General features: G+C 38.3%; 1 protein-coding gene across 3 annotated transcripts in view; it reads left to right on the plus strand.

The window, feature by feature from the left end:
- The window catches only part of RBL2 (RB transcriptional corepressor like 2), a 54,220-nt gene that overhangs the window by 25,218 nt on the left and 4,584 nt on the right, over positions 1–24,418 (plus strand). For all 3 annotated transcript variants that reach the window (XM_032323268.1, XM_032323269.1, XM_032323271.1), the window contains 12 exons: positions 2,364–2,470; positions 3,391–3,494; positions 5,907–6,044; positions 7,179–7,343; positions 7,867–7,978; positions 11,334–11,603; positions 11,790–12,070; positions 12,162–12,338; positions 16,511–16,582; positions 17,467–17,572; positions 18,143–18,348; positions 18,961–19,125. In XM_032323268.1, coding sequence (XP_032179159.1) covers positions 2,364–2,470; positions 3,391–3,494; positions 5,907–6,044; positions 7,179–7,343; positions 7,867–7,978; positions 11,334–11,603; positions 11,790–12,070; positions 12,162–12,338; positions 16,511–16,582; positions 17,467–17,572; positions 18,143–18,348; positions 18,961–19,125 — 1,903 coding nt within the window. The remainder of the gene's footprint in view (positions 1–2,363; positions 2,471–3,390; positions 3,495–5,906; positions 6,045–7,178; positions 7,344–7,866; positions 7,979–11,333; positions 11,604–11,789; positions 12,071–12,161; positions 12,339–16,510; positions 16,583–17,466; positions 17,573–18,142; positions 18,349–18,960; positions 19,126–24,418) is intronic.

A 24,418-nucleotide genomic window follows, 5' to 3' on the forward strand; every position in this document is an offset into this window, starting at 1 on the left:
CCCATACCTCTGGACCATGGACCCCCACAAAATGAGTGAGCTTCAGGTCTTTGTGAAAATGTGTAGCAGAATCCAAGCATTCTGCACACACAGGAAATGTGCTTCCTGAAGGAGTGAGTGGAGAGCATGGAGAGTAAAATACTACTTGGTACTCATAAAACTAAATCAGAAGAAAATACCCAGAAAGAAAAAACAGAAGGTGGAGGAAAGCTTAAAGACAGAACAACCATCAAGTGAGGAAAGTGGTCTAGAAATTGATAGTGAAGGTGTGATTGAACCAGAAACTGACACCCCTGAAGAAATGGGAGCTAGGGGGCACCTGGGATGCTAGTGGGTTAAAGCCTCTGCCTTTGGCTCAGGTCATGATCCCAGAGTCCTGGGATCAAGCTCAGCATTGTATCCGGCTCTCTGGTCAAGGAGCCTGCTTCCCCCCGCCTCTCTTCTGCCTGCCTCTCTGCTTACTTGTGATCTCTGTCTGTCAAATAAATAAATAAATAAAATCTTTAAAAAAAAAAAAAAAGAAAGAAAGAAATGGGAGATGACAGTGTAGGGGTGACTGGGGAAATGATAGATCAGGCAAGTGATAAAGAAGTGGCTGCCATTGATGCCCTAAATGATGGTGAGCTACAGAAAGCCATTGGCTTGTTTACTGAGGTCATCAAGCTGAATCCTCGCTTGGCCATTTTGTATGCCAAGAGAGCTGGTGTGGTCATCAAATTACAGAACCCAAATGCTGCCATCTCAGACTGTGACAGAGCTATAGAAATAAATAAAGAAATAAATCCTGATTCAGCTCAGCCTTACAAGGGGCGAAGGAAAGCACACAGACTTCTGGGCCAATGGGAAGAAGCAGCACATGATCTTGCCCTTGCTGGTGAACTGGGTTATGATGAAGGTGCCTGACATATGCTGGAAGAAGTTCAGCCGAGGGCCAGAAAATTGCCAAACAGAGAGAAGGTATGAGTGAGAAAGTGAGCATGAAAGATCAAATAATAGAAAAGGGTTAAGAAGGTTTGGGAAGAATATGAGGAACCTCAGAGGGAGGAAGAAGCCAGATGACCAGACTAACTCTTTTCTAGGTGTCATTCCCGTGGAAATGTGTGAAATGGTGGGGCAAGCCAGGAATGGAAGGGATGCCTGGGCTCAGTGAAATTCTTAGTGACACAAAGGTCCTTGCAGCCACTCAGGATCCAGAAGTTATGGTGGCCTTCTGGGATGTGGCCTAGAACCCGGTAAATGTGGCAAATATCAGAGCAACCCAAAGGTTATGAATCTCGTCAGTAAATTGTCAGATTTGGAGGTCAAGCATAATGCCCTTCAGATAAAACCCTTGCTGAAGGAAAAACAACTTAGATCACGTGATGGATGTCATAGTAATACAGGGTGCCTCTGACCTCATGGAGGGAATGTTGGGGTGCTGGGAAGAGTCCCTACCCCTCAGCCCCATGTGCAACCCAGACATTTTGTAGTGGTTTGCCAGTGGGTATCCATTCACATCATGTTTTCCTACCAGGAATTCGTACTAGGAATTATAAACCTTAAAAATACTTAAAAATAAGTTAAAAGGGTGTGTTAATCCCTTAAAAAAAAAAAAGATGAAAATGTTATTCCACAGGCCCACATGATGGATTAGGGCACGATGCAGATAATGCTTTTGCATTGAATATATATTGCCTTTCTAGCTTTAAAAAAAAAAAAAGGAAATAAACCTCGTTTTGGAGGAAAATATGTAGAGTGGCAGTAATGGTTTGTATGAGTCTGTAGTATAGTTTATATACCTCCTCATTCTGTTTTCTTCCAGGAGTTGCTAATGGGAGTTGTGTTGCCCTCTGGGAAAAGGATAGAAGGCAGTTTTGTTTGTTACCAGTGATTGCAGATGTGGAGGGTAGATGAGGGCCAGTCAAGAAGGCTAATAAGCTTAATTGCAGTGAAGGTACAGTTCCGTGGAAGAAATATTTTTTTCACTCAAAATGGTTATACCAATACTTCTGATAAGGAGGTATGGAATTTCCTAGAATAATTTGGGAAGTGTGTAGTTTTTTTTAAGACTTCTAAAAAATTATATTTATTTATTTGACAGAGATCACAAGTAGGCAGAGAGGCAGGCTGAGACAGAGAGGGGAAGCAGGCTCCCTGCTGAGCAGAGAGCCGGATGTGGGACTCGATCCCAGGACCCTGAGATCATGACCTGAGCCGAAGGCAGAGGCTTTAACCCACTGAGCCACCCAAGCACCTAGTTTTTGTTCAAAGTATTTTATATTTACAGGTTAATTAAATTACAGAGTTGTAAATGGTTTATTACTTTGTGACTGGGCTAGACCTTTAAGTTGAATAATTTCTTACTCTTTTTTTTTTTTTTTTAGGACATGTTCCAGAGATCCAACACAGGCCATTGCCAACAGATTGAAAGAAATGTGTGAAATATATTCTCAGCATTGCCAGCCAGATGAGGATTTCAGTAGTTCCAAAGGTAAGGCTTCATACTGTCCATCTTGTTCTCATCTTTGAAGTTTAACTACATGGAGTCTGTCCTTCGTAAGTGAATCAGAAATACGAAGAATAGATTTAGGGCTTTAGATGGATGGCTACAATATGAATGTCCAACTTTTCTGTTAACCAGGTGGTTTCTGGCCCCTTCTCCATACGATAAAATGTAGACTGATATGTGGTACTTTGTTGGCAAAATCTTTAGTTCCATTTGTAGACTGGGTATTATTAGATTCAGAAGTGTAGTGATTCTTCAAAATGTGAAGAATAAGTTCAGAAGATAGAGCTGTTCGATGCCCAGACCTGCCCTAGAAGTTGTCTGATGTCATGAAGTAGAAACAGGTATGAGTGGAATAGTAAACAAGTTATATATACCTTTTAGCATAGAGCTGCTTAGTTCAAACTTACCAAAAAAAAAAAAAAAAAAGTATGACTCTTAATGGAATGCTATTACAGTTTTTTAAGTGGAAATTTCATTTCACAGGGACACCTGGTGGCTCAGTTGGTTAAGTGCCTTTGGCCCAGGTCATGGACCCAGGGTTCTGGGACTGAGTCCTGCATCAGGCTCCCTGCTCAGCATCTGCTGCTTCTCCTCTTTCGCTCGCTCTCTGCTGCTCCCCTTGCTTGTGCTCTCTCCCTCTCTCTCTCTCACTGTCAAATAAATAAATAAAATCTTTTTTTAAATTCATTTCACAGTTTTAGAAAAATGTTAGTGTTACTGTGGTTACCATGAAGAAAATTAAGAAGTCATAGGAATGATTGGAACAGCAGCTGTACAAAGTGCATATATATATGAAGTTATTGGTTGGTTTTTAAATTTTATTTTGTGGGCAGCAAATGGAGTAGACTCTCACTTTCTACAGTGTGTTCTTTGCATGTGACTTTTATCTTTTATTTATGCAGAAATTGCCAGCAAACATTTTCGTTTTGCGGAGATGCTTTACTATAAAGTACTAGAATCTGTTATTGAACAGGAACAGAAAAGACTGGGAGACATGGATTTATCTGTGAGTAAATCACCAATGCATTGGTGCATAATAAAAATGTAGTTTCCTTTCAGCCCTACTCATATAAAACCTAGACTAAACTAAACAAAGATAAAACCGTAGCTTTGAGGGAGTAAGATTGGCAGCTGAGGAAACTCGTGTCTTGAGTGTCTTTGCTTCCGGTCCCCCACTTACTGTTCTCAGTGTGGCAGGCTGTGTAGTAGAACTCATGGCTTCTGTGGGCAGTTAAGATTCCATAGTCAAAGACTGAATCATTCAGACTTAAGGTAAATTGAGTTTTCAGGGTGCATGAACTTGTTAATCGGCACGCTCCCCAAACAAACCTTGCATAGCAAGAGTAAGTTGAGCATTGACTAGATAGGACTTTAACATAAATATTCAGCCATTGCTCTTTGACTAAGAAAATGATTTTTTCCAGATTTTACTAGTTAAGAAATATAAATTGGTTTTGAAATAAGTAGTATTTACTTTTAATGACATCAATAAAAATGATTTTTTAAAACTATTTTTTAAAATAACATTTTAGAGAAAATTATAAAGCTGACCAATAATTATTCTAATTTCTTCTATTTACTTTTATTTTTGTACATGAAATTATGGCTGTAGGAATTTAAAAAGCTGTTAAGACAGGGGGTGCCTGGGTGGCTCAGTGGGTTAAGCCCCTGCCTTCGGCTCAGGTCATGATCTCAGGGTCCTGGGATCGAGTCCCGCATCGGGCTCTTTGCCTCTGCGGGGAGCCTGCTTCCTCCTCTCTCTCTGCCTGCCTCTCTGCCTACTTGTGATCTCTCTCTGTCAAATAAATAAATAAAATCTTTAAAAAAAAAAAAAAAAGCTCTTAAGACAAATTTTTAAATTTTGAGACACATACAGAAGGGTGTATAAAACAGCTGCAGTTTAGGGGCTGATAAGAAGAAGATACCTTTATACCCACCTCAAAAACTTACAAAACAATTTTTTATTGTAGTAAAATATACATAACATAAAATTTGGCATTTTAAGCATTATTGAGTGTACAGTTCAGTGGCATTAAGTACATTCACAGTGATGCGCAACCCTCACCACCAGCGATCTTCAGAACTTTTTCATCATCCCCAACTGAAAGTCTGTGTCCATTAAGCAATGACTCCCCATCTCACCTCTCTTGAGTTCTGGTAATCTCTACTTTCTGTCTCTACAGATTAACCTCTTCTAGGTATAATACAGTATTCTTTTGTGTCTCGTGTATTTCACTTGGCATGACGTGTTCAAGGTTCATCCATGTTTTAGCATGTCAGAATTTCCTTTTCAAGGCTGAACAGTATTCAGAATATTATTCATAATCAACAGTATATAATTGTTTGCCTTTTTTTGGTTAAGTTGTAGGAGTTGTTTACGTATTCTGGATATTAATCCCTTATATATGATTTACAAACATTTTCTCCCATTCTGTGGGTTGTGTCTTTATTTCATTGATAGTGTCCTTTGATAGACAAAAGGTTTTAATTTTGATGAAGCCCAATTTATTTTTTTTCTCCTGTTTCCTGTGTTTTTGGTGTCTAAGTAACTTTTTAATTCAAAAATACCAAATGTTGGGGCGCCTGGGTGGCTCAGTGGGTTAAGCCGCTGCCTTCGGCTCAGGACATGATCTCAGGGTCCTGGGATCGAGCCCCGCATTGGGCTCTCTGCTCAGCAGGGAGCCTGCTTCCTCCTCTCTCTCTCTCTGCCTGCCTCTCTGCCTACTTGTGATCTCTGTCTGTCAAATAAATAAAATCTTAAAAAAAAAAAAAAAGCAAATGTTTATGTACAGATTTGGAAAATTAATAACCAATAAAAAAAGGGGGGGAATGTAATTATGTCTCCTGAGAGAAGTATGTGCACTTGTGGCCCGTGATCATGCAGCTAGTCACCTGCTTTCCAGCTGTCTTTCTCTGACAGTGGCCTCCAACTGTAAATACCATTTTGTAACCTCTTTCCACATTATTATTTCCCTAAGCAGCAGGGTGTTTGTATATTTTTGTTAGGGATATAATATTTTATCAGCTGTATTTCATAATAATGTAAGGTTTTTGAAAGTTCTTACACATTTTTTTAATATTTGTTTTGCTAAAACATGGGCTTATTTATCAAGCTAAGAAAAGTTCTATAAGAAAGTAAGCACACGGAGGGTGGGGTTATGGACACTGGGGAGGGTATGTGCTATGGTGAGTGTTGTGAAGTGTGTAAACCTGGTGATTCACAGCCCTGTACCCCTGGGGATAAAAATAACATGTTTATAAAAAATAAAAAATTTTAAAAAAAAGAAAGTAAGCACATACTTCTCACTACCTCAGAAAATAAGACTTCCTTTCATATTTTTATTTAACTTTACTGGGTAGGAAATGTCTTTGTTAGAGTAGGCTAATGTTTCTGAATGTTAATAACTTTGTTTTATAGGGCATTCTGGAGCAAGATGCATTCCATAGATCGCTTTTGGCCTGCTGCCTTGAGGTCGTTACTTTTTCTTACAAGCCTCCTGGGAATTTTCCATTTATTACTGAAATATTTGATGTGCCACTTTATCATTTTTATAAGGTATTTTAAAAATCTGTTACTGATGAGGAAATTGTAGATGCGACCATCTTCCTATTGTTAGCTGGCTAATTCATTTTGCTACCTAAGTACGTCTCTTCTCTTTTTAATTATATATTTAATAGTTTTTACTCTATCTGGGGAGAAGAAATAGAAGAGTCCTAAGAACTATTTAAATTCTTCTCAAACAGTATAAAGGCCAATTTACGGTAAAAGCTTTATTTGATTCTTCCTTTTATCTGCTATAGACCTTTAGGATACTTTGATTTTATTGTCTAGGAAACCTTTCAAAAAAAGTAGCAAACCAGTAGTTAATCCTATATAGCAACCTTTTAACATATTTTATTTTAATTAATTAAGTAGGCTCCACTCCCAGTGCAGAGCCCAACTCCAGACTTGAAATCATGACCCTGAGATCAAGACCTGAGCTTAAAATCAAGAGACCTGACTGAACCGCTCAGGTGTCCCAACCTTTTTTTTACTTTATGGAAATAACATTGAAAGTCTTTGAGAAGAAAAAAGTTCTCTTTCCCTGTTATATAGAAGTGCAGAGTGATGGCATTGATTTGGTAATTATTTCTGTCTTGATATGGATTTAGTGTATGGGTTTGTCTTAATTATAATATAGTAGTCAAAATCAGTGTTTTTAAGTGGCATGGATTGAATGTTTAGAATTTTTGTTTTATTTATTTATTTACTTATTGATGTATTTATTATTTTTTTAAGTAATCTCTACACCCAACATGGGGCTTGAACTTAACAGTCCCAAAAGTAAGATTCAGATACTTTACCAACTGAGGAGCCAGGTGCCCCTAGAGTTTTTAAATGTGAAATTTTAAGAGTAATATTTTTCAGCTTAATAGAAAAGGCATCTTTATTCTTTGAAAAATGTTTAAAATATGCCATTAGAAGATTTTCTATAATTCCTACATGAATTTTAAATAATTATTTATAAAGACAGTGAAGGGAAGACCAACTGTTTCAAAATAGTATTGTTACTTAGATTTGTAATTTCTGATTAATTACCTGTTTTATCTATAAATATGTAAAAAACCAAAATGTACCCATTTTGCTTCACATTTACTAAGTTTTTGGTGACAAAAATAATTATTGAAGCAGGGCATTTTTTAATTTCAGGTGATAGAAGTATTCATTAGAGCAGAAGATGGTCTTTGTAGAGAGGTGGTAAAACACCTTAATCAGATTGAAGAACAGATCTTGGATCATTTGGCATGGAAACCAGAGTCTCCACTCTGGGACAGAATTAGAGACAATGAAAACAGAGTTCCTACTTGTGAAGAGGTTTGTGAAAATACCTTAACATCTCTCTATAACAAAAGTACATCAGTAACTAGTCAGTTTATATTGTTCACTGAGAGCAGTTAAACTTGGTGTCTTCGTTATGGGAAGTGGGAGGGTGGCAGTTGGGTTTAATATAGTATAGTCACCTCTATATCTGAGAAAAATCCTCTAAGTCTAGGAGTCAGAAATAATGCTTGATGGCTGTAAAGCTCAGTGCCAGAGTAAGAATTCAGTGTTCTCTCTTAATTTTTAGTACAGTTTCTGTACCTTAGAATGGTTGGTATTCGGATTCTCTAAATCAGTAATGAAGACTGATTCATATTTAGTATTCAGCTATTAGCTTTGAATTTTTTAAGCCTGCCAGACTTTTTTTTCAACTTCAGTATGAAACTGGAGAAGACAGCTGATTTTATTTAGGTCGAGTAACTGGTGAGCATGTTTTGTTTTGCCTTAGATTGTGACTGTATTTCTAATGAAACTGCCTTTTCGAATAATGACACTCTGTGTATATCATTCTTTATAGGTTATGCCACCTCAGAATCTGGAAAGAGCCGATGATATTTGTATTGCTGGCTCTCCTTTGACTCCCAGAAGGGTGAGTGAAGTTCGTGCTGATACTGGAGGACTTGGAAGAAGTAAGTTTAAAGTAGCAGAGGGAATATTTGGGAGCCTAATATCTGGGAATTGAAATTCTATCTAAAACTACAAGTGAAGTTAATGGAGTTTATATAGAAGAAATGTTTTGTGCTTTATAGTAGTACATGGATCACTTAAAAGTAATGCTTTTGAAGAATATTTAAGAACATAGGAAGAGGCATGTAGTAACAGGTGACTATAAAAAGAGAATGCTGTGTATTAATGTGATTCTTACATTTGAAGTGTGTGTTTATATATAAGCATATAGAAGAGCTGAAATGGGAAAACGGAACTGTTAAAACAATTATTATTGGATGATAGAATTCCTGGTGCTTTCGGTAAAATTTTTTTTTTTTTAAGATTTTATTTATTTATTTGGCAGAGAGAGACACAGCGAGAGAGGGAACAGAGGCAGGGGGAGTGGGAGAGGGAGAAGCGGGCTTGCCACGGAGCAGGGGGCCCTACGTGGGGCTTGATCCAGGACCCTGAGATCATGACCTGAGCAGAAGGCAGAGGCTTAATGACTGAGCCACCCAGGGGCCCCTGCTTTCTGTAAAATTTTTAAGATGAATATGTATTTCTTCTAAAATCAGAAGAGGGACACCTAGGTGGCTCAGTTAGTTGAACGTCCAACTCTTGATTTCACCTCAGGTCATGATGTTGGCGTTGTGGGATTGAGCTCTAAGTTTGGCTTCATGCTTGGCACAGAGTCTGCTTGAGTTTCTCCCCCTCTGCCCCTCCCCCTGCTCTCTCAAATAAATAAATCTTAAAAAAAATAAAAAAACTCAGGGGGTGTCTGGGTGGCTCAGTGGGTTAAGCCTCTGCCTTTAGCTCAGATCATGATCCTGGAGTCCTGGGATTAAGCCCCACATCAGGCTCTTTGTTCAGCGGGGAGCCTGCTTCCTCCTCTCTTTCTTCCTTCTCTTTGCCTACTTGTGATTTGTCTGTCAAATAAATAAAATCTTTAAAAAAAAATCAGAACAGCGTTTTTTTGGTTACGTTAGTCCCCATACAGTCCTTCCATTAGTTTTTTTTTTTTTTAAAGATTTTATTTATTCATTTGACACAGAGAGATCACAAGTAGGCAGAGAGGCAGGCAGAGAGAGAGAGAGGAGGAAGAAGGCTCCCCGCGGAGCAGAGAACCCGATGCGGGACTCGATCCCAGGACCCTGAGATCATGACCTGAGCCGAAGGCAGCGGCTTAACCCACTGAGCCACCCAGGCGCCCTTTCCATTAGTTTTTGATGTAGTGTTCCATGATTCATTATTTGCATGTAACACCCATTCCTCCATGCAATCTGTGCCCTCCTTAATACCCATGACTGGGCTGTAGAGCTGTATGATGCAGTTAGGTATAGACAAGTGAGTTAAAAGTGGTGAATGGCCAGAGCGAGTTCAGCTTTGACTCCTGGCAGTCAAGCTGTGCTATACTGGTTAGTAGTGCTGGCCCAAGAAATAGAGAAAAGAGAAGTTTTGCTATTCATCTGATTAGATTTAGGTGGCTTTTTAAAAAAAGTAACTTCTGGGACGCCTAGGTGGCTCAGTTGGTTAAGCAACTGCCTTTGGCTTAGGTCATGATCCCAGCATCCTGGGATTGAATCCCACATCGGGCTCCTTGCTCAGCAGGGAGCCTGCTTCTTCCTCTGCCTGCCATTCTGTCTGCCTGTGCTCGCTCTCTCCCCCTCTCTCTCTCTGATAAATAAATAAAATCTTCAAAAAAAAAAAAAAAGTAACTTCTGTGCCCAATATAGGGCTTGAACTCAGAACCCCAAGATCAAGAGTCGCATGCTGTATGGGCTGAGCCAGCCAGGAGCCCCTTCAGGCAGCTAGCTCTCTGTAATGTCTTCCAGGTGCAAGGTTTAAGTTTATACAGCTGAGACAAAACTGCTTTTTAAAAAAGTGATTCTGTAAATTCAGAGTTCTAAATCCATGGATGCCATTAGAAGGATATTGTTGTTTCTAGATCAACCTTTTGATATAATAGATAAGTACTGGCTATAGACGAAAGGTCAGTTTTAAAATCAGTAATCACTTTATGTCCGTGCATACTCAATAAGTATGGATGAACTATATGAAAATGTCCTCATTTTTTGGAAGAGGTATATTGGCTTAACTATTTTTCTGCTTTTACCTGCTTCAGACCCATAGATCTGACAGTTGGTCTTCCTCAGTCCTGTTTCTGTAGTTTTTTTCCTTCCCTAGTCTATGGATTTGGGACCTGACTTTAAGCTTTATTTTCTTTGTACTCCACTTTTCCAATTTCAAGGTCTCTTAATGCCTTACAAGATAATCATCAGTCATAATGCATTCTTTCTGACTGCAGCTTTGTTCCAAATACAAAGCTAGTGAGTTTATTGGCTTTTGTACCATTGAGAAATTGAAATGTTAAGCTATAGGCTGTCAGAACTATTCCTATCAATCCCCTTATGACCTTCCTACATACATTTTAAAACTTAAATAACCTACTGATGTGCTGTTGGATATGCTGCTTGAAACTTCAGTCTCCTTGATGTGAATGTTTAACAACAGACCATGCCATGATGGTTATAGAATTTGCTTCTATTTAGGATGATGAAGTTTTGGAAATAGTGGTGATGATTGCACAAAATTGTGAGTGGAATTAATGCCACTGAATAGTACACACAAAAATGGTTAAAATGGCAAATTGCATGTTATATATATTTATATTAAAGAAACTAATAACGTAATACACCCCAAGCCATTGAATAGTACAATTTAAATGATTAAAATGTATGTGAATTATATCTCAATAAAGTTGTTTAAGAAATATAATAAACTAAGCTTAATTGAGTCTAAAACACATAATATCCAATGTTGCTGAAGAACATTACTGAGCTTTAGTAATTTTCTGTGTGTGGAAAAAAGATAAAGATGAAAACTAATAAAACTGGGGTAAAATGCTCCCGGATGATGTCACAGTAATATCAAGTCCCCTTGAGTAGTGGCTTTACGGTAAAATCACATCATACGTGAGTGAATATCGTCAGAAATATCATAGGAAAATAGAATAATTCTTTAAATTGCCCCTAAGTCATCAAGGTTCTGTAGCAACAGAATGTGGAGTTTGGTTTGATTTAGCAGAAGCTGGAATAATGTAGGGAGCATTGTGCAACAAATAGAGAAATTTTCCTGTGTTTAAATTTTGCTCTTAATGATGTCTGGTTGAATTTTCATTAGTTGACTATTGCTGTAATATGACCCCTGTAATTTTTGTTTATGAAGTATTTCAGACACTAGTTTTGAACATAAGAGCTTGGATTCAGAAGTTAGATCTGAGTTGTCTTGAGTTAAACCGTTGGTTTGATGGGTTTTTGTTTTTGTTTTTAACTATAGGCATAACATCTCCAGCCACACTATATGACAGATACAGCTCCCCAGCAGCCAGCTCTACCAGAAGGCGTCTATTTGTTGAGAACGATAGCCCCTCTGATGGAGGGACACCTGGGCGCATTCCCCCCCAACCCCTAGTCAATGCTGTCCCTGTGCAGAATGTATCTGGGGATGCGGTTTCTGTCACACCAGTTCCTGGACAGACTTTGGTCACCATGGCAACAGCCACTGTCACGGCCAACAATGGACAAACAGTGACCATTCCCGTACAAGGTAAGAAAGGCAGGTTGGATATTGAGTTCTTTCTTGGTGGCCTTTATGGAAAGTCACCTGAGATTTGGCTGGAATGACAACGTCAGATAAGAGTGGAGCAGGGGAAGGAGGCTGGGAGGGGAGAAATTGCACACCCATGCCTGGAGAGCCTTTCATCATCCTCCTTTTCTCCCTAACAAACTGTAGGTATTGCGAATGAAAATGGAGGGATAACGTTCTTCCCGGTCCAGGTCAATGTTGGAGGGCAGGCACAGGCTGTGACTGGCTCCATCCAGCCCCTGAGTGCTCAGGCCCTGGCTGGAAGCTTGAGCTCTCAACAGGTGACAGGAACAACGTTGCAAGTCCCTGGTCAGGTGGCCATTCAACAGATTTCCCCAGGTGGACACCAGCAGAAACAAGGCCCACCTTCAACTGGCAGCAGTATTAGACCGAGGAAGACCAGCTCTTTATCGCTTTTCTTTAGAAAGGTAATTTTTCATGTACCCTTGCCAGAGCAGAAGCTTGGGAAATACAAGTATTAGGTAAACAAAATTGGAAATGTTTTTGTTTCTCTACCAGGTTTACCACTTGGCAGGAGTCCGCCTTCGGGATCTTTGTGCTAAACTGGATATTTCCGATGAACTGAGGAAAAAAATCTGGACCTGTTTTGAATTCTCCATAATTCAGTGTCCTGAACTTATGATGGACCGACATCTGGACCAGTTGTTGATGTGTGCCATTTATGTGATGGCAAAGGTAAGCACCATTTGGAATATAAAAGGAAAAAGTAAAGATACTAGCTCAGAACACTTTTAACAGTTTTACTGAGGTACAATCACTTCATTCACTTTTTAAAAAATTTTTTTAAATTTATTTTCAGTGTAACAGTATTCATTGTTTTTTCACCACACCCAGTGCTCCATGCAATCCGTGCCCTCCATAATACCCACCACCTGGTTCCCCCAACCTCCCACCCTCCACCCCTTCAAAACCCTCAGATTGTTTTTCAGAGTCCATAGTCTCTCATGGTTCACCTTCCCTTCCAATTGCCCTCAACTCCCTTCTCTCTAACTCCCCTCACTTTTAAGTAGGCCCCACACCCAGCATGGAGCCCAGCGTGGAGCTTGAACTCACAACTCTGAGATCCAAAACCTGAGCTGAGATCAAGAGTTGGGACACTTAACCAACTGAGCCACCCAACCACCCCTTAACTCACTCACTTAAAATGTACACCTCCTTGTATTTTAGTACATTTACAGATAACGTGCAGCCATCTCCACAGTAAATTTTAGAACATAATACTCCATTGTATGAGTATATGATATTTTGTTTATCCATCAGTTGATGGTCATCTGGGTATTTTAACTTTTCGGCTATTATGAATAATGCTTTCGTGAACATTTGTGTACAAGTTTTTGTGTGGACATGTTTTCATTTCTCTTTGATATGTACCTAAGAGTGGATTGCTAGCTAGGTCATATACTGTGTTTAACCATTGGAGGAACAGCCAGACTGCTTTTGCAAAGTCCCTGCACCATTTTGTATTTCAACCATTAGTATATGAAGGTTTTCATTTTTCTACCTTTTCATCAGCACTTTTTCTTTAAATATTTTATTTATTCATTCAACAGACAGCACAAGCAGGGGCAGTGGCAGGGAGAGGGAGAAGCAGGCTGCCCCCCCTAAGCAGGGAACCTGGTGGGGGGCTTGATCCCAGGACCCTGGGATCATGGCCTGAACCAAAGGCAGATACTTAATTGACTGAGCCACCCAGGAGCCCCTCTCTTCAGCACTTTTTATTATTAGACATTGTTTTCTAAAATAACTTACTGAGGTGAAATTCACATAACATAAATGAGCCATTTTTAAATGAACAATTAGTGGTGTTTGGTACATTCCCAGTATTATACACCTAATCTTTATGTTGTTCCAAAACATTTCCATCCCTGCAGAGTAAAACTACTTATTAAGTAGGTTATTTTTCCTCCTCCCACTGGCTCCTGGCACCCACCATTCTGCTTTCTGTCTCTATGAATTTGACTGTACCAGGTGCCTCTAGGAGTCATATAGTTTTTGTTTTTTTTTTTTTAAAGATTTTATTTATTTATTTGACAGAGAGAGATCACAAGTAGGCAGAGAGGCAGGCAAAGAGAGAGAGGAGGAAGCAGGCTCTCTGCTGAGCAGAGAGCCCAATGCGGGACTCGATCCCAGAACCCTGAGATCATGACCTGAGCCGAAGGCAGCGGCTTAACCCACTGAGCCACCCAGGCGCCCAGTTTTTGTCTTTTTATGATTGGTTTATTTCAGTTAGTATAATGTCCTCAAGATTTATCCGTGTTGTAGCATGAGTTGTAATTTTGTTCCTTTGCAAGGCTGATTAAATGCCACATTTTGCTTATCCATTCATCCAATGATGTCCACTTGGGTGGCTGGCACTTTTTAGCTATTGTGAATAATGTACTGTGAACACGAGTGTATGAATATCTCTCAAGTTTTTAGTTTCATTCTTTTGTTTCTATACTCAAAAGTGGAATTGCTGGGTCATACGGTAATTCTGTGCTTAATTGCTGGAGAAATTTGCCATATTTTTCAGAGCAGCTACACCATTTTACATTCCCACCAGCAGTGCATGAGAGTTCTAAATCCTCTACATCCTTGCCAGCTTCTTTTCTCTCTTTTATTATAGCCGTCCCAGTGAGTATTGATACATTCTGGTGGTTTTGACATATATTTCCCGAATGACTAATGATGTTGAGTGTCTTTTATTGTGCTTATTGGCTGTTTTTTTGAGTTTTTGCTTCTAGCCATCCCAGTTATTTGTATACCAGTCATTGTATATCTTCTTTGGTGAAATACTCGTTTAAATTCTTTGCCCGTTTCTAATTTGGATGGTTCGTGCTTTTTTGTGATTGAGCCATAGTTCTTTATATGTTCTGGGTGCAGCTCTCTTGCCAGGTATTTGCAAATATTTTCTCTGTTTTTGCACTTCTGGATGTTATTGTGTTATTTGAAGCATAGTAATTTTTAATTTTGATTAAGTCCGTTTATTCTTTTGTTGTTTGTACTTTTGCTCTCGTATCTTAAGAATACATTGCCAAGGGGCGCCTGGGTGGCTCAGTGGGTTAGAGCCTCTGCCTTCAGCTCAGGTCATGATCCCAGGGTCCTGGGATCAAGCCCCGCATCGGGCTCTCTGCTCAGCGTGAGCATGCTTCCTCCTCTGTCTCTGCCTGTCTCTCTGCCCACTTGCGATCTCTGTCTATCAAATAAATAAATAAAATCTTTAAAAAAAAATTAAAAAAAAAAAAAAGAATACATTGCCAAATCCAAGGTCATGAATATTTGTTTTCTTCTAAAAGTTTTATAGTTTTAGGTTTTAACATTTAGGTCTGTGATCCATTCTGAGGAATTTTTATTCATGGAGGTAGGAGTCCAACTTCATTCTTTCACAGGAGGCTATCCAGTTGTTTTTATTAGGTAGTGAGAATATTTAAGGATCAACTCTCTTAGCAACTTCCCGGTATGTAATATTGTTAACTGTAGTCCCCATGCTAGATACTCAATCCCTAGAACTTACTCATAACTGGAAGTTTGTACTCTTTGACCAGCATCGCCCCAGTTTTCCCACCCCCCAGCATCTTAATGTATTAAAATCAGCTTCAGATTTATACTTAATTCCAGTGAGGAAAAGGAAGTGTCCTATGTAGCTGTTTCCTTTTAATCTTTTGAGATGTATTGTGATACGTATTACATCCATAAGTGTTATAAATCCAACAACTGCATTGTTATTTGTAATTCTATGACTTCCAAAGGAGCTGAGAGAAGAAATATAATGTATAGCCTTTATTAATTTTATCATTTCTGATTCTCTTCATTGGTTCCTGTGGTTTTGAGTTGTCATCTGGAGTCATTTTCTTAGCCCAGTACAGCATTCCTCCTCTTCCTGTGCTGTTTTTGGCAAATATATCACATTTCTGTATGTTTCAGGCCCAATAACATATATATATATATATATATAGTTTTATATAATGGCTTTTTAAATCAGTGAAGGAGAAATACACATTTTATGCTGTCTTTACAGTTACATAATTGTCTTTACCAGGGCTCTTTTTTTTTTAATGTGTATTTGAATTGCTGGGGTCACTTGTTTTTAATTTGAACTTCTGGTATTTCTTGTAAGATTGGTCTTTTAGCAGCAAATTGTTTTTATTTGTATTTATTTCCCTTTTTGAAAGATAACTTTGTTGGACACCAAATTCTTAGTTTTTTACTTTGAGCACTTTGAATATGGTGTTCCACCGCCTCTTCGGTTCAGTCGTTTCTGATGAGAAGTTGCCTCTTACTTTACTGGGCTTCTGTGGATGTTGTCAAGATTTTCTCCCTTTCTTTGGCTCTCAACATTTTTACTATGCCTGGGTATGATCTCTTTGCGTTTATTTTAGACTTGGAATTCTGGATGTGTGGGTTACTGTTTTTTAAATAAACCTGGGAAGTTTTCAGCCTTTATCATTTTTTTTTTCTGCTTCTCTCTGTGCTGAATGATGTTCACAGATCCCCTGAAGCTCTGTTAATTTTTCTTCCTTTCTTTCTCTGTGTTCTTCAGGTTTCACAGTCTATTCCAAGTTGGCTAATTCATTTTTTCTTTGCCATTTTAGATCTGTTTTGTCCTTTTGGTGAATTTTTCATTTGGTAACTGTACTACTTTATTACAGATCTGTGTTCAGATACCACCCACTCCCTCTTGTTGCTGAATTTTAGTATGTTTTCTTGAATAGATTGTTCATTTTGTATATGTCCTTAGGACCATTTCTAGAGACTTGAAATGACTGTTTTTATAATTGTCACCAGTTTCACTGGGGAGTAGGTTCACAGAGCTCTTTAAAATATTTTGAAGTCCATTTCTCTCTCAGAATACTCTTATTCTTTGCCAGGTCACAAAAGAAGACAAGTCCTTCCAGAATATTATGCGTTGTTATAGGACTCAGCCACAGGCCCGCAGCCAGGTAATTACATTTCCTCTCAGGGCTGAAAATAAAGCTTAACGTCTTTGATAAATATAAAAAATTAACCACAGTTAATTCTGTGGCCTTTTCTCCAAGATAAAAGCTAAGATTCTACTTTAAGGAAGTCTTTTCTTTAATCTGACAACTTTACATCTTTTTTTTTTTTTTTTTTTTTTTTAAAGATTTTATTTATTTATCTGACAGAGAGAAATCACAAGTAGGCAGAGAGGCAGGCAGAGAGAGAGAGAGGAGGAAGCAGGCTCCCTGCTGAGCAGAGAGCCCGATGCGGGACTCGATCCCAGGACCCTGAGATCATGACCTGAGCCAAAGGCAGCGGCTTAACCACTGAGCCACCCAGGCGCCCAACTTTACATCTTGATTAGTTTAAGTCCTCTTTTCTCTAAAAGGGGAGGAAGTGGAGGTGAAATTTTTGATTCTTTCTTAATTTAGATAATCATAAGGGAGAATTTATCAAGTTATTTGGTTTCTGTGTCACCTTTAGAAAACAATACTGTACATTTAACCAAGACAACATTAAAGGAAAATTTAAAACTCATTTTATCTTTAATACTATTCATTTATCTCAAGGGGTAGGTATGTAAAATCTTTGCTTGAGAATAGCTTGATTTTATGGTTGGGTGCTAGTATTGCCCTTTATATTACAGTATTATAGGCCATATTTGGAATTTGAAGCCCGACAGGCCCCAGTGTAAATCCTGGCTCTGTTATTTAACAGATAAATGACCTTGGCTGCATCTATTAACTTCCCTGAGGACAATAACTGTTACTACATGGAGCCACTGTGAGAATTTAATTACATGTCAAGGTCATTTAGTCCAAGATGTGCTCAACAGATCTGTCCCTTTCTCATGGTCTCTCTAAAGGTGTATAGAAGTGTTCTGATAAAAGGAAAAAGGAAAAGAAGAAATTCTGGCAGCAGTGATAGCAGAAGCCATCAGAACTCTCCAACAGAACTAAACAAAGACAGAAGTAAGTGTTTAGGGTCTTTATGAACACTAAGAAAACAAAATTAGGAGCTTCTCACTTTTTAGGCCTAAGGATTACTAAATGAAATTACAGCTATATTAAAATAGTGGCAAAAAATTTGTTGGAACAATAAACAAAATCCTAAGTTTGGTGGCAAAGTTGTTTGTCCTTCCTCCCATAGCTTCAAGGCACACTGTGCATAGCATTTTTCTCCAGGGAAATTAGAGAAGGTTTCAGGCAGGAATTTGTTGGCCTGAGTTCCAGAAAAGTCTGGTATGCCAACTGAAGCTGTGCTGTGGAAATACCACCACTAATGGTTGATTTGCATCACTTAATGCGGGGCACAGGTCCTAGAAAATGTGGTATAATTTATTAGAACTACTCAGTAAGCCTTTGCATGGCAGGGGGTAAAGTTAATACTTACTAGTGTCTGTGCTTTGCTCCCTGGGGTTAAGAAGAGAGTGCCCACGTACAGCAGGTAGCTGTTCGCCTTTCTCTCACTGAACTTTCCTTTAAAAAACAATCTGCACTAGCGGGCTTTCTGCTTAACACCCTCTGTTCTACCTGCTGCAGCCAGCAGAGACTCCAGTCCCATCATGAGGTCCAACAGCACGTTGCCGGTTCCACAGCCTAGCAGCGCCCCTCCTACCCCAACTCGCCTCACCGGCGCCAACAGTGACATGGAAGAGGAGGAGAGGGGAGACCTCATTCAGTTCTACAACAATATCTACATAAAGCAGATTAAAACATTTGCCATGAAGTACTCACAGGCAAACGTAGTAAGTTTGACAGGGATTATGTCATACTCTTTTTCACCTCTGAGGGAAGGGAAGTAACTTAGGTTGAGCTAGTCTTAGAACTATCATTCTTTTGTTAAATAAAACTGAGGGAATCTCTAAGAGACATAATATGCCTAACCAACAGAATTTCTTTTTATCGTGAAGCATTTAAAGAGATGGTTTTTGGATTCCCTACAAATTACTGTAACGCGCGCGCTAGAGAGCATGCATCAACATTGTCCCAAACTTACCAGCTACAGTAACCTTCCAAGTTACTTAACTTTCTCTCTGCCTCTTGTCTCTTCGTATATCAAAGGGGAATAGGAGTCGACTCTAGCTTATAGGGTTGCTGTGGAGATTAAACGCCAGAATGGATTAAAAATGCTTAAACAGTGACTGGCATAAAATAAGCACTTAAGCGTCACTTGTTCTTCAAGTGTAATTGTGGCTGCTAATGCATTACTCTTCAAAAAGCTACGGGTTTATTATACCTCACCACTCTGTCAATAAAAATAACTATTTCCATAAAAAAAATAGCTGGCTAGAAATTTTGTTACCTTTCTTAGGCATATGGATTTTTACATTTGTTTTATTATTATTTTTTTTAAACAGATGGATGCTCCTCCACTCTCTCCCTATCCATTTGTAAGGACAGGTTCTCCTCGCCGGATACAGCTGTCTCAGAATCATCCGGTCTACATTTCTCCACATAAAAATGAAACAGTGCTTTCTCCTCGAGAAAAGATTTTCTACTACTTCAGCAACAGTCCTTCAAAGGTGAGCCCAATATAAATCTTGGCCTTTATTAACCCCAGAATGCCTAGGACGCTGGAATTGGGGTTAATGGGAAATGCTCAGTACTCCACCTCAATGATGGGAACTACCAGGGGAAAGTGACTAGTAAGTTCCAGTGGAACAAAATACAGGGGTCGGTGGGAGAACTTTAAGGCTGGAAATAGAGTAAAGGATTTAGATTTATTTTTATTCCTTTTCCTGTTTGTGCATATATAGTTCACTCTGCTGTAAATCTGGAGTTTTATGGTTTTTACACCATTTAAAATGCAAATTTTCCTAACAAAATTTGGATTTCTAAACTGATTATGGATTGTCTGTTTCTGGGACAGGTAGTGTCTCTGTCCTTTTGGATTCTTTGTCTAAGGAGAGAAACAGCAGTTTGTACCGGTCAGTGGGACAGTCCTATTTAGGAGAGATTGGTGAGGCAGACGCTGCCAAACCAGTCTGTGGTGGGGAGGGAATTCTGCATCAGGTCGTAACAGAAGAAAAGTTAGCAAGATGCGGAGGTGTGGAAGGAAGGGGGATATCCAGGAGGCACCAGAAAAGTAAAGAAGAAAATATCCTTGAGGCAGTAAGGCTAGATCACTGGGAATCAGGTGCTGCATTTAGGAGCACAACTTGATCCTAAAGCCCCTTATGGGATGCTTGTATGCATAAAGATTGCTTAGAAAAACATAGAACAACTGAAAGTCACATTATCTGTGAAGCACAAAAAAGGAGAATATGCCTGTGTTAGATACTCACCCTACAACCAACTAAATTCTGGATTAAATAAGAGTTAAATGGAAAAAATAAATACAGAGAGACTCTTCAAAAACAAACAAAGCAGTGTCAGCAGTACCATGAAGGAGAGGTTAGCTGGGGAGGGAACTAGAGAGAGAGGACACCCAAATAAATGCAGTGCATGATCTTGCACTGCATCCTACACAGAAAAGCTTTCAAGGACATTTTTGGGACGAGTGGGGAAAATGTAATGGGGACTTCAGTGTTAAATTTTATCGTTAAATTTATGTTTAATTCCTTTGGTATTTATGATAGTACTGGATTATGTAGGAGAGTATGTTTAAAGTATTCAGAGGTACAATGTCCCAGTGTGAATAACTGACTTTCAAATGGTTCAACTAAAAAGAAAATTACATAGAGAACACATGTGGTAAAATGCTACTGACTGATAACTGGGTGTTCTTTTCTTTAAGAACAAACTTTTAAAATAAAAAGTTGGGGGAAAACAAAGCAGCAAAACTCTCAGAAAATGGAAAATCTCTTCCATTTTTCTGTTACGGTAGTAATGAAGGTGCTACATACCTTTGAGTAAACTTATCCCCTGCAGAAACCTCAGTTAACCTGAATAATGAAGACATACTGATGTTTCTGAATAGGAAAACCAAATATGTGAAGACATAGTTTTCTCCAGACACTGCATAGGTTTGATCTGATTCCAGTGATATTGCCAGTGGGATCGTGAAAGCTGGAAACATAAATCATCAATAGCCCCAAAAAGCAACTGGAACAGATGACATAGCTCAGAGATACTGCAGGTGCAGGTCCAGACCACTACGGTGAAGGCAGTTAAATGAAATTTTTTATTTCCCAGTGCATATAAAAGTTATGTTTATACTATACTGTTGTCTGTTACTGTGCATTACATCTAAAAAAACCTGTTCATACCTTAATTAAAAAAATATGCTAACCATTTCTCTGAGCTTTCAGTGACTCTTAATCACCAAAGATCACCTTTACAGATATTATGAAAAACTTCAAAATCTTGAGAGAATTACTAAAATTTCATACAAAGACACAAAGCAAACCCCCCTGGAAAGTGTCAGTGATGCACTTGTTTGATGTAGGAGCCACCAAAAAAAAAAAAAAAAAAAAAAAAAAAAAAATCACATTATGTATGCCTGTGTTAGATATTCACCCTATAACCAAATAAATTCCATCTGGATTAAATAAAAGTTAAGTGGAAAAAATGAATACTCAGTAATATAAGCCAGAATACTCAATTTAAAAGAAGGACAAAAAGGGAGGAAAAAGGAAAAAACACATGGGAAAATAGTACACAAATAGCAATTAATGTAAGTGGTCTAAATATACGTATTGAAAGCCAGAAATTGGAAGTCTGGACACAAAGGCAAGACCCAGCTATTTACCACTTATAAGTAACCCACTTTAAATATCAAGACACAGACAGTTTAAACCAAAAGGACGATAACTCAGTAAGTGTCCACACAGTGGAGTATTACTTCAATAAAAAGTACAGACACATTCTGCAACATGGGTGGACCTTGAAAACAAGCTAAGTTAAAGTAGCCACAAAAGGATAAATATTGGGGTGCCTGGGTGGCTCAGTGGGTTAAAGCCTCTGCCTTCGGCTCAGGTCATGATCTCAGGGTCCTGGGATTGAGCCTCGCATTGGGCTCTCTGCTCAGCGGGGAACCTGCTTCTCTCTCTCTCTGCCTGCCTCTCTGCCTGCTTGTGATCTCTGTCAAATAAATAAATAAAATCTTTAAAAAAAAAAAAAAAGGATAAATATTATATGATGCCATTTGTATGAAATGTCCAGAATGGGCCAATTTATAGAAGCACAAAATGGATTAGTGATAGCTTAGGCCTGGAAGGAATGGAAGGTTTCTGTTACTGGGCACATGTGGTAATGCATTGCACAATTTAATGTAGCAGTGATTGCACAACTCTTAAGAATATACCAAAAACCATGGTTTTGTGAGCTCCAAATGGTTGAATTGTATGGTATGTAAACTATATCCCAATAAGGTAGTTTTTTTAAAAAAGCAAAAGAATGGAAAACGTTATATATACTCTGCTAACAGTAATTACTATAGCTACTCCAGCTTTCATGTCATTAATAAGAATATTACCACTGATAAAGAAGGTCATTTCCCAGTCATAGGGCATAAAATCCTTTATAATCAAGACATTTCAACATAATTGATAGAACAAGTAAGCAGAAAAAATCAATAAGAATATTCAAGATGTGAACAACCAAATTGGCTAACTAACATTTATAGAACACTCCAACAGCATCAGTTGGAACATTTACCAACACAGACCACACTGAGGACCATAAAACAAGTCTCGGTAAATTTTAAAGGATTCAAATAATGTATTTTCTTTTACTACAACAGAATCAAATCAGATATCAGTAACAGAGATACCTGGAAAACCCCCAAATTTATGCAAACTAAATTGCATACTTCTATTAATTCAAAAAAGAAAAGAAATTAGAAAGTATTTTGAACTAAATGAAAACTTGACATACCAAAATTTGCTGGATGCAGCAAAAGCAATGTTAAGAGAGGGAAATTTATAGCACTAAAATACTTAACACGAGAACAGAAGAAAGGTCCCAAATTAGTGACCTAAGATTTCACCCTAAACAACTAGAAAAAAGCAGGAATCTGTAAAACAGCTTAAGATACAGAAAATTAACGCCATGAAAAACCAGGGTTTTTTTTAGAAGGTTTTAAAAAATTGATACATCTCTGCACAGACTAATCAGGATTAATAAATGAATCAACAAGATCAGAAATTAGAGTTATCAGTACAGGTCCTACAGATACTAAGAATATATAATGAAGGTTAAACAACTTTTTGCCAATACAAGTAATAATGCAGATGAAATGGATCAATTCCTTGAAAGACATACACTTCTAAAACATACTGAACAAGCAGTCTCAGTGACCCTGTATCAAGCGAACTGAATTTATAATTTAAAAACATCCTCTCAAAGAAAACTGTAGGCCCAGGTGGCTTCAGTGGTAAATTCTACCAAATACTTAAGGAAGATACAGTTGACCCTTGAACAGCACGGGGGTTAGGACACCATACCCCATGCAGTCGAACATCTGTGTATAACTTCGGACTTCCCCAAAACTTAACTATTAATTGCCTACTGTTGACTAGAAACCTTACTGAAAACAAAAACCGCTAACTAACACATACTTTGTATATATAGTACATACTATAAAGTAAATGAAAATACTGAAATCATCAAAAAAAATCAAGTATAAGTAGACCCATTCAAGTCAAACCCATGTTGTTCAACAGTCAGCTGTAACGCCAGTTCCATCCAAACTCTTCTAAAAAGTGAAGGTGATAAATCATCTCACTAGTTGAAGAAAAAGACATTTGACAGAATGCAAAATTCATGATAAACCTCTCAGGAGACTTGCTCAATCTGATCAAGACTGCATACCAAAAACATCTGCAGCTACCATCACACTAAGAGAGAAGGCATCCAGTCTTCCACTGTGAAGATCAGGAACAAGGCAAGGATATCTGCTCTCACCACTCCTATTGAACGTAACTGTAGGCCCTCGCATATGTAATAAGGCAAGATAAAGAAGGCATACAGACCGAAAAGGAAGAAATAAAATTATCTCCATTCACAATGATTTTCTATACAGAAAGATGAAAATCTAAAAAATGCTAGTGGAATAAGATTAGCAATTAGCAAAATTATATGACTAATATATAAAAATTAACTTTATTTCTATATACTAGCAACAAGTAATGAGAAGTAAAAATTTTCTAAAGCACCATAACACTAAATACTTGGGAGGTGCCTGACTGGCTCTGTCAGTAAGCACCTAGCTCTTGATCTCAGCTCAGATCTTGATCTCAGGGTTTTGAGCTCAAGCCTCAAACTGGACAAACAAAAAACACGACCACAACTTAGGGATAAGTTTTGACAAAAGGTGTACAAGACTCTTACATCCTGAGATTTGTAGAACACTGGTGAAGGAACGACTGAAAGTGGAGAAATTCCATGTTCATGAATTGGATGACATTTTCACGATGTCCGTTTTCTTCCACTTGGTCTATAAATTCAATCCAATTCCTGACAAAATCCTAGCAGAATTATTTGTGCAAGTTAAACTGGTTCCAAAATTTATATGAAAATCCAAAGGAACTAGATTAAACAATTCTGAAAAAGGTGGAAGACCCACACTGATTTCAAGACTTAACTATGAAGCTGTGGTAATCAAGACACTGTGTTATTGGTGAAAGGACATACAGATTGATAGACTAGAATAAAATCCAGAAATAGACTACCTATCCATGGTCAACGGATCGTCAGCCAAGGTACAAAAGTAATTTAGTTGTTCACCAGATGGTGCTGAACAACTTGATAACCATATACAAATAGTAAACTTGTACCCATACTCTGCACCACATAAAAAATGAATCAAAATGGACCGTGGACCTAAGTGTAAAACTTACAAAACTTCTAGGAGAAACCATAGGGGAACAAAAT

The sequence above is a fragment of the Mustela erminea genome, chromosome 19 (genome assembly GCF_009829155.1).
Source record: "Mustela erminea isolate mMusErm1 chromosome 19, mMusErm1.Pri, whole genome shotgun sequence".
In the NCBI taxonomy this organism is placed as follows: domain Eukaryota; kingdom Metazoa; phylum Chordata; class Mammalia; order Carnivora; family Mustelidae; genus Mustela; species Mustela erminea.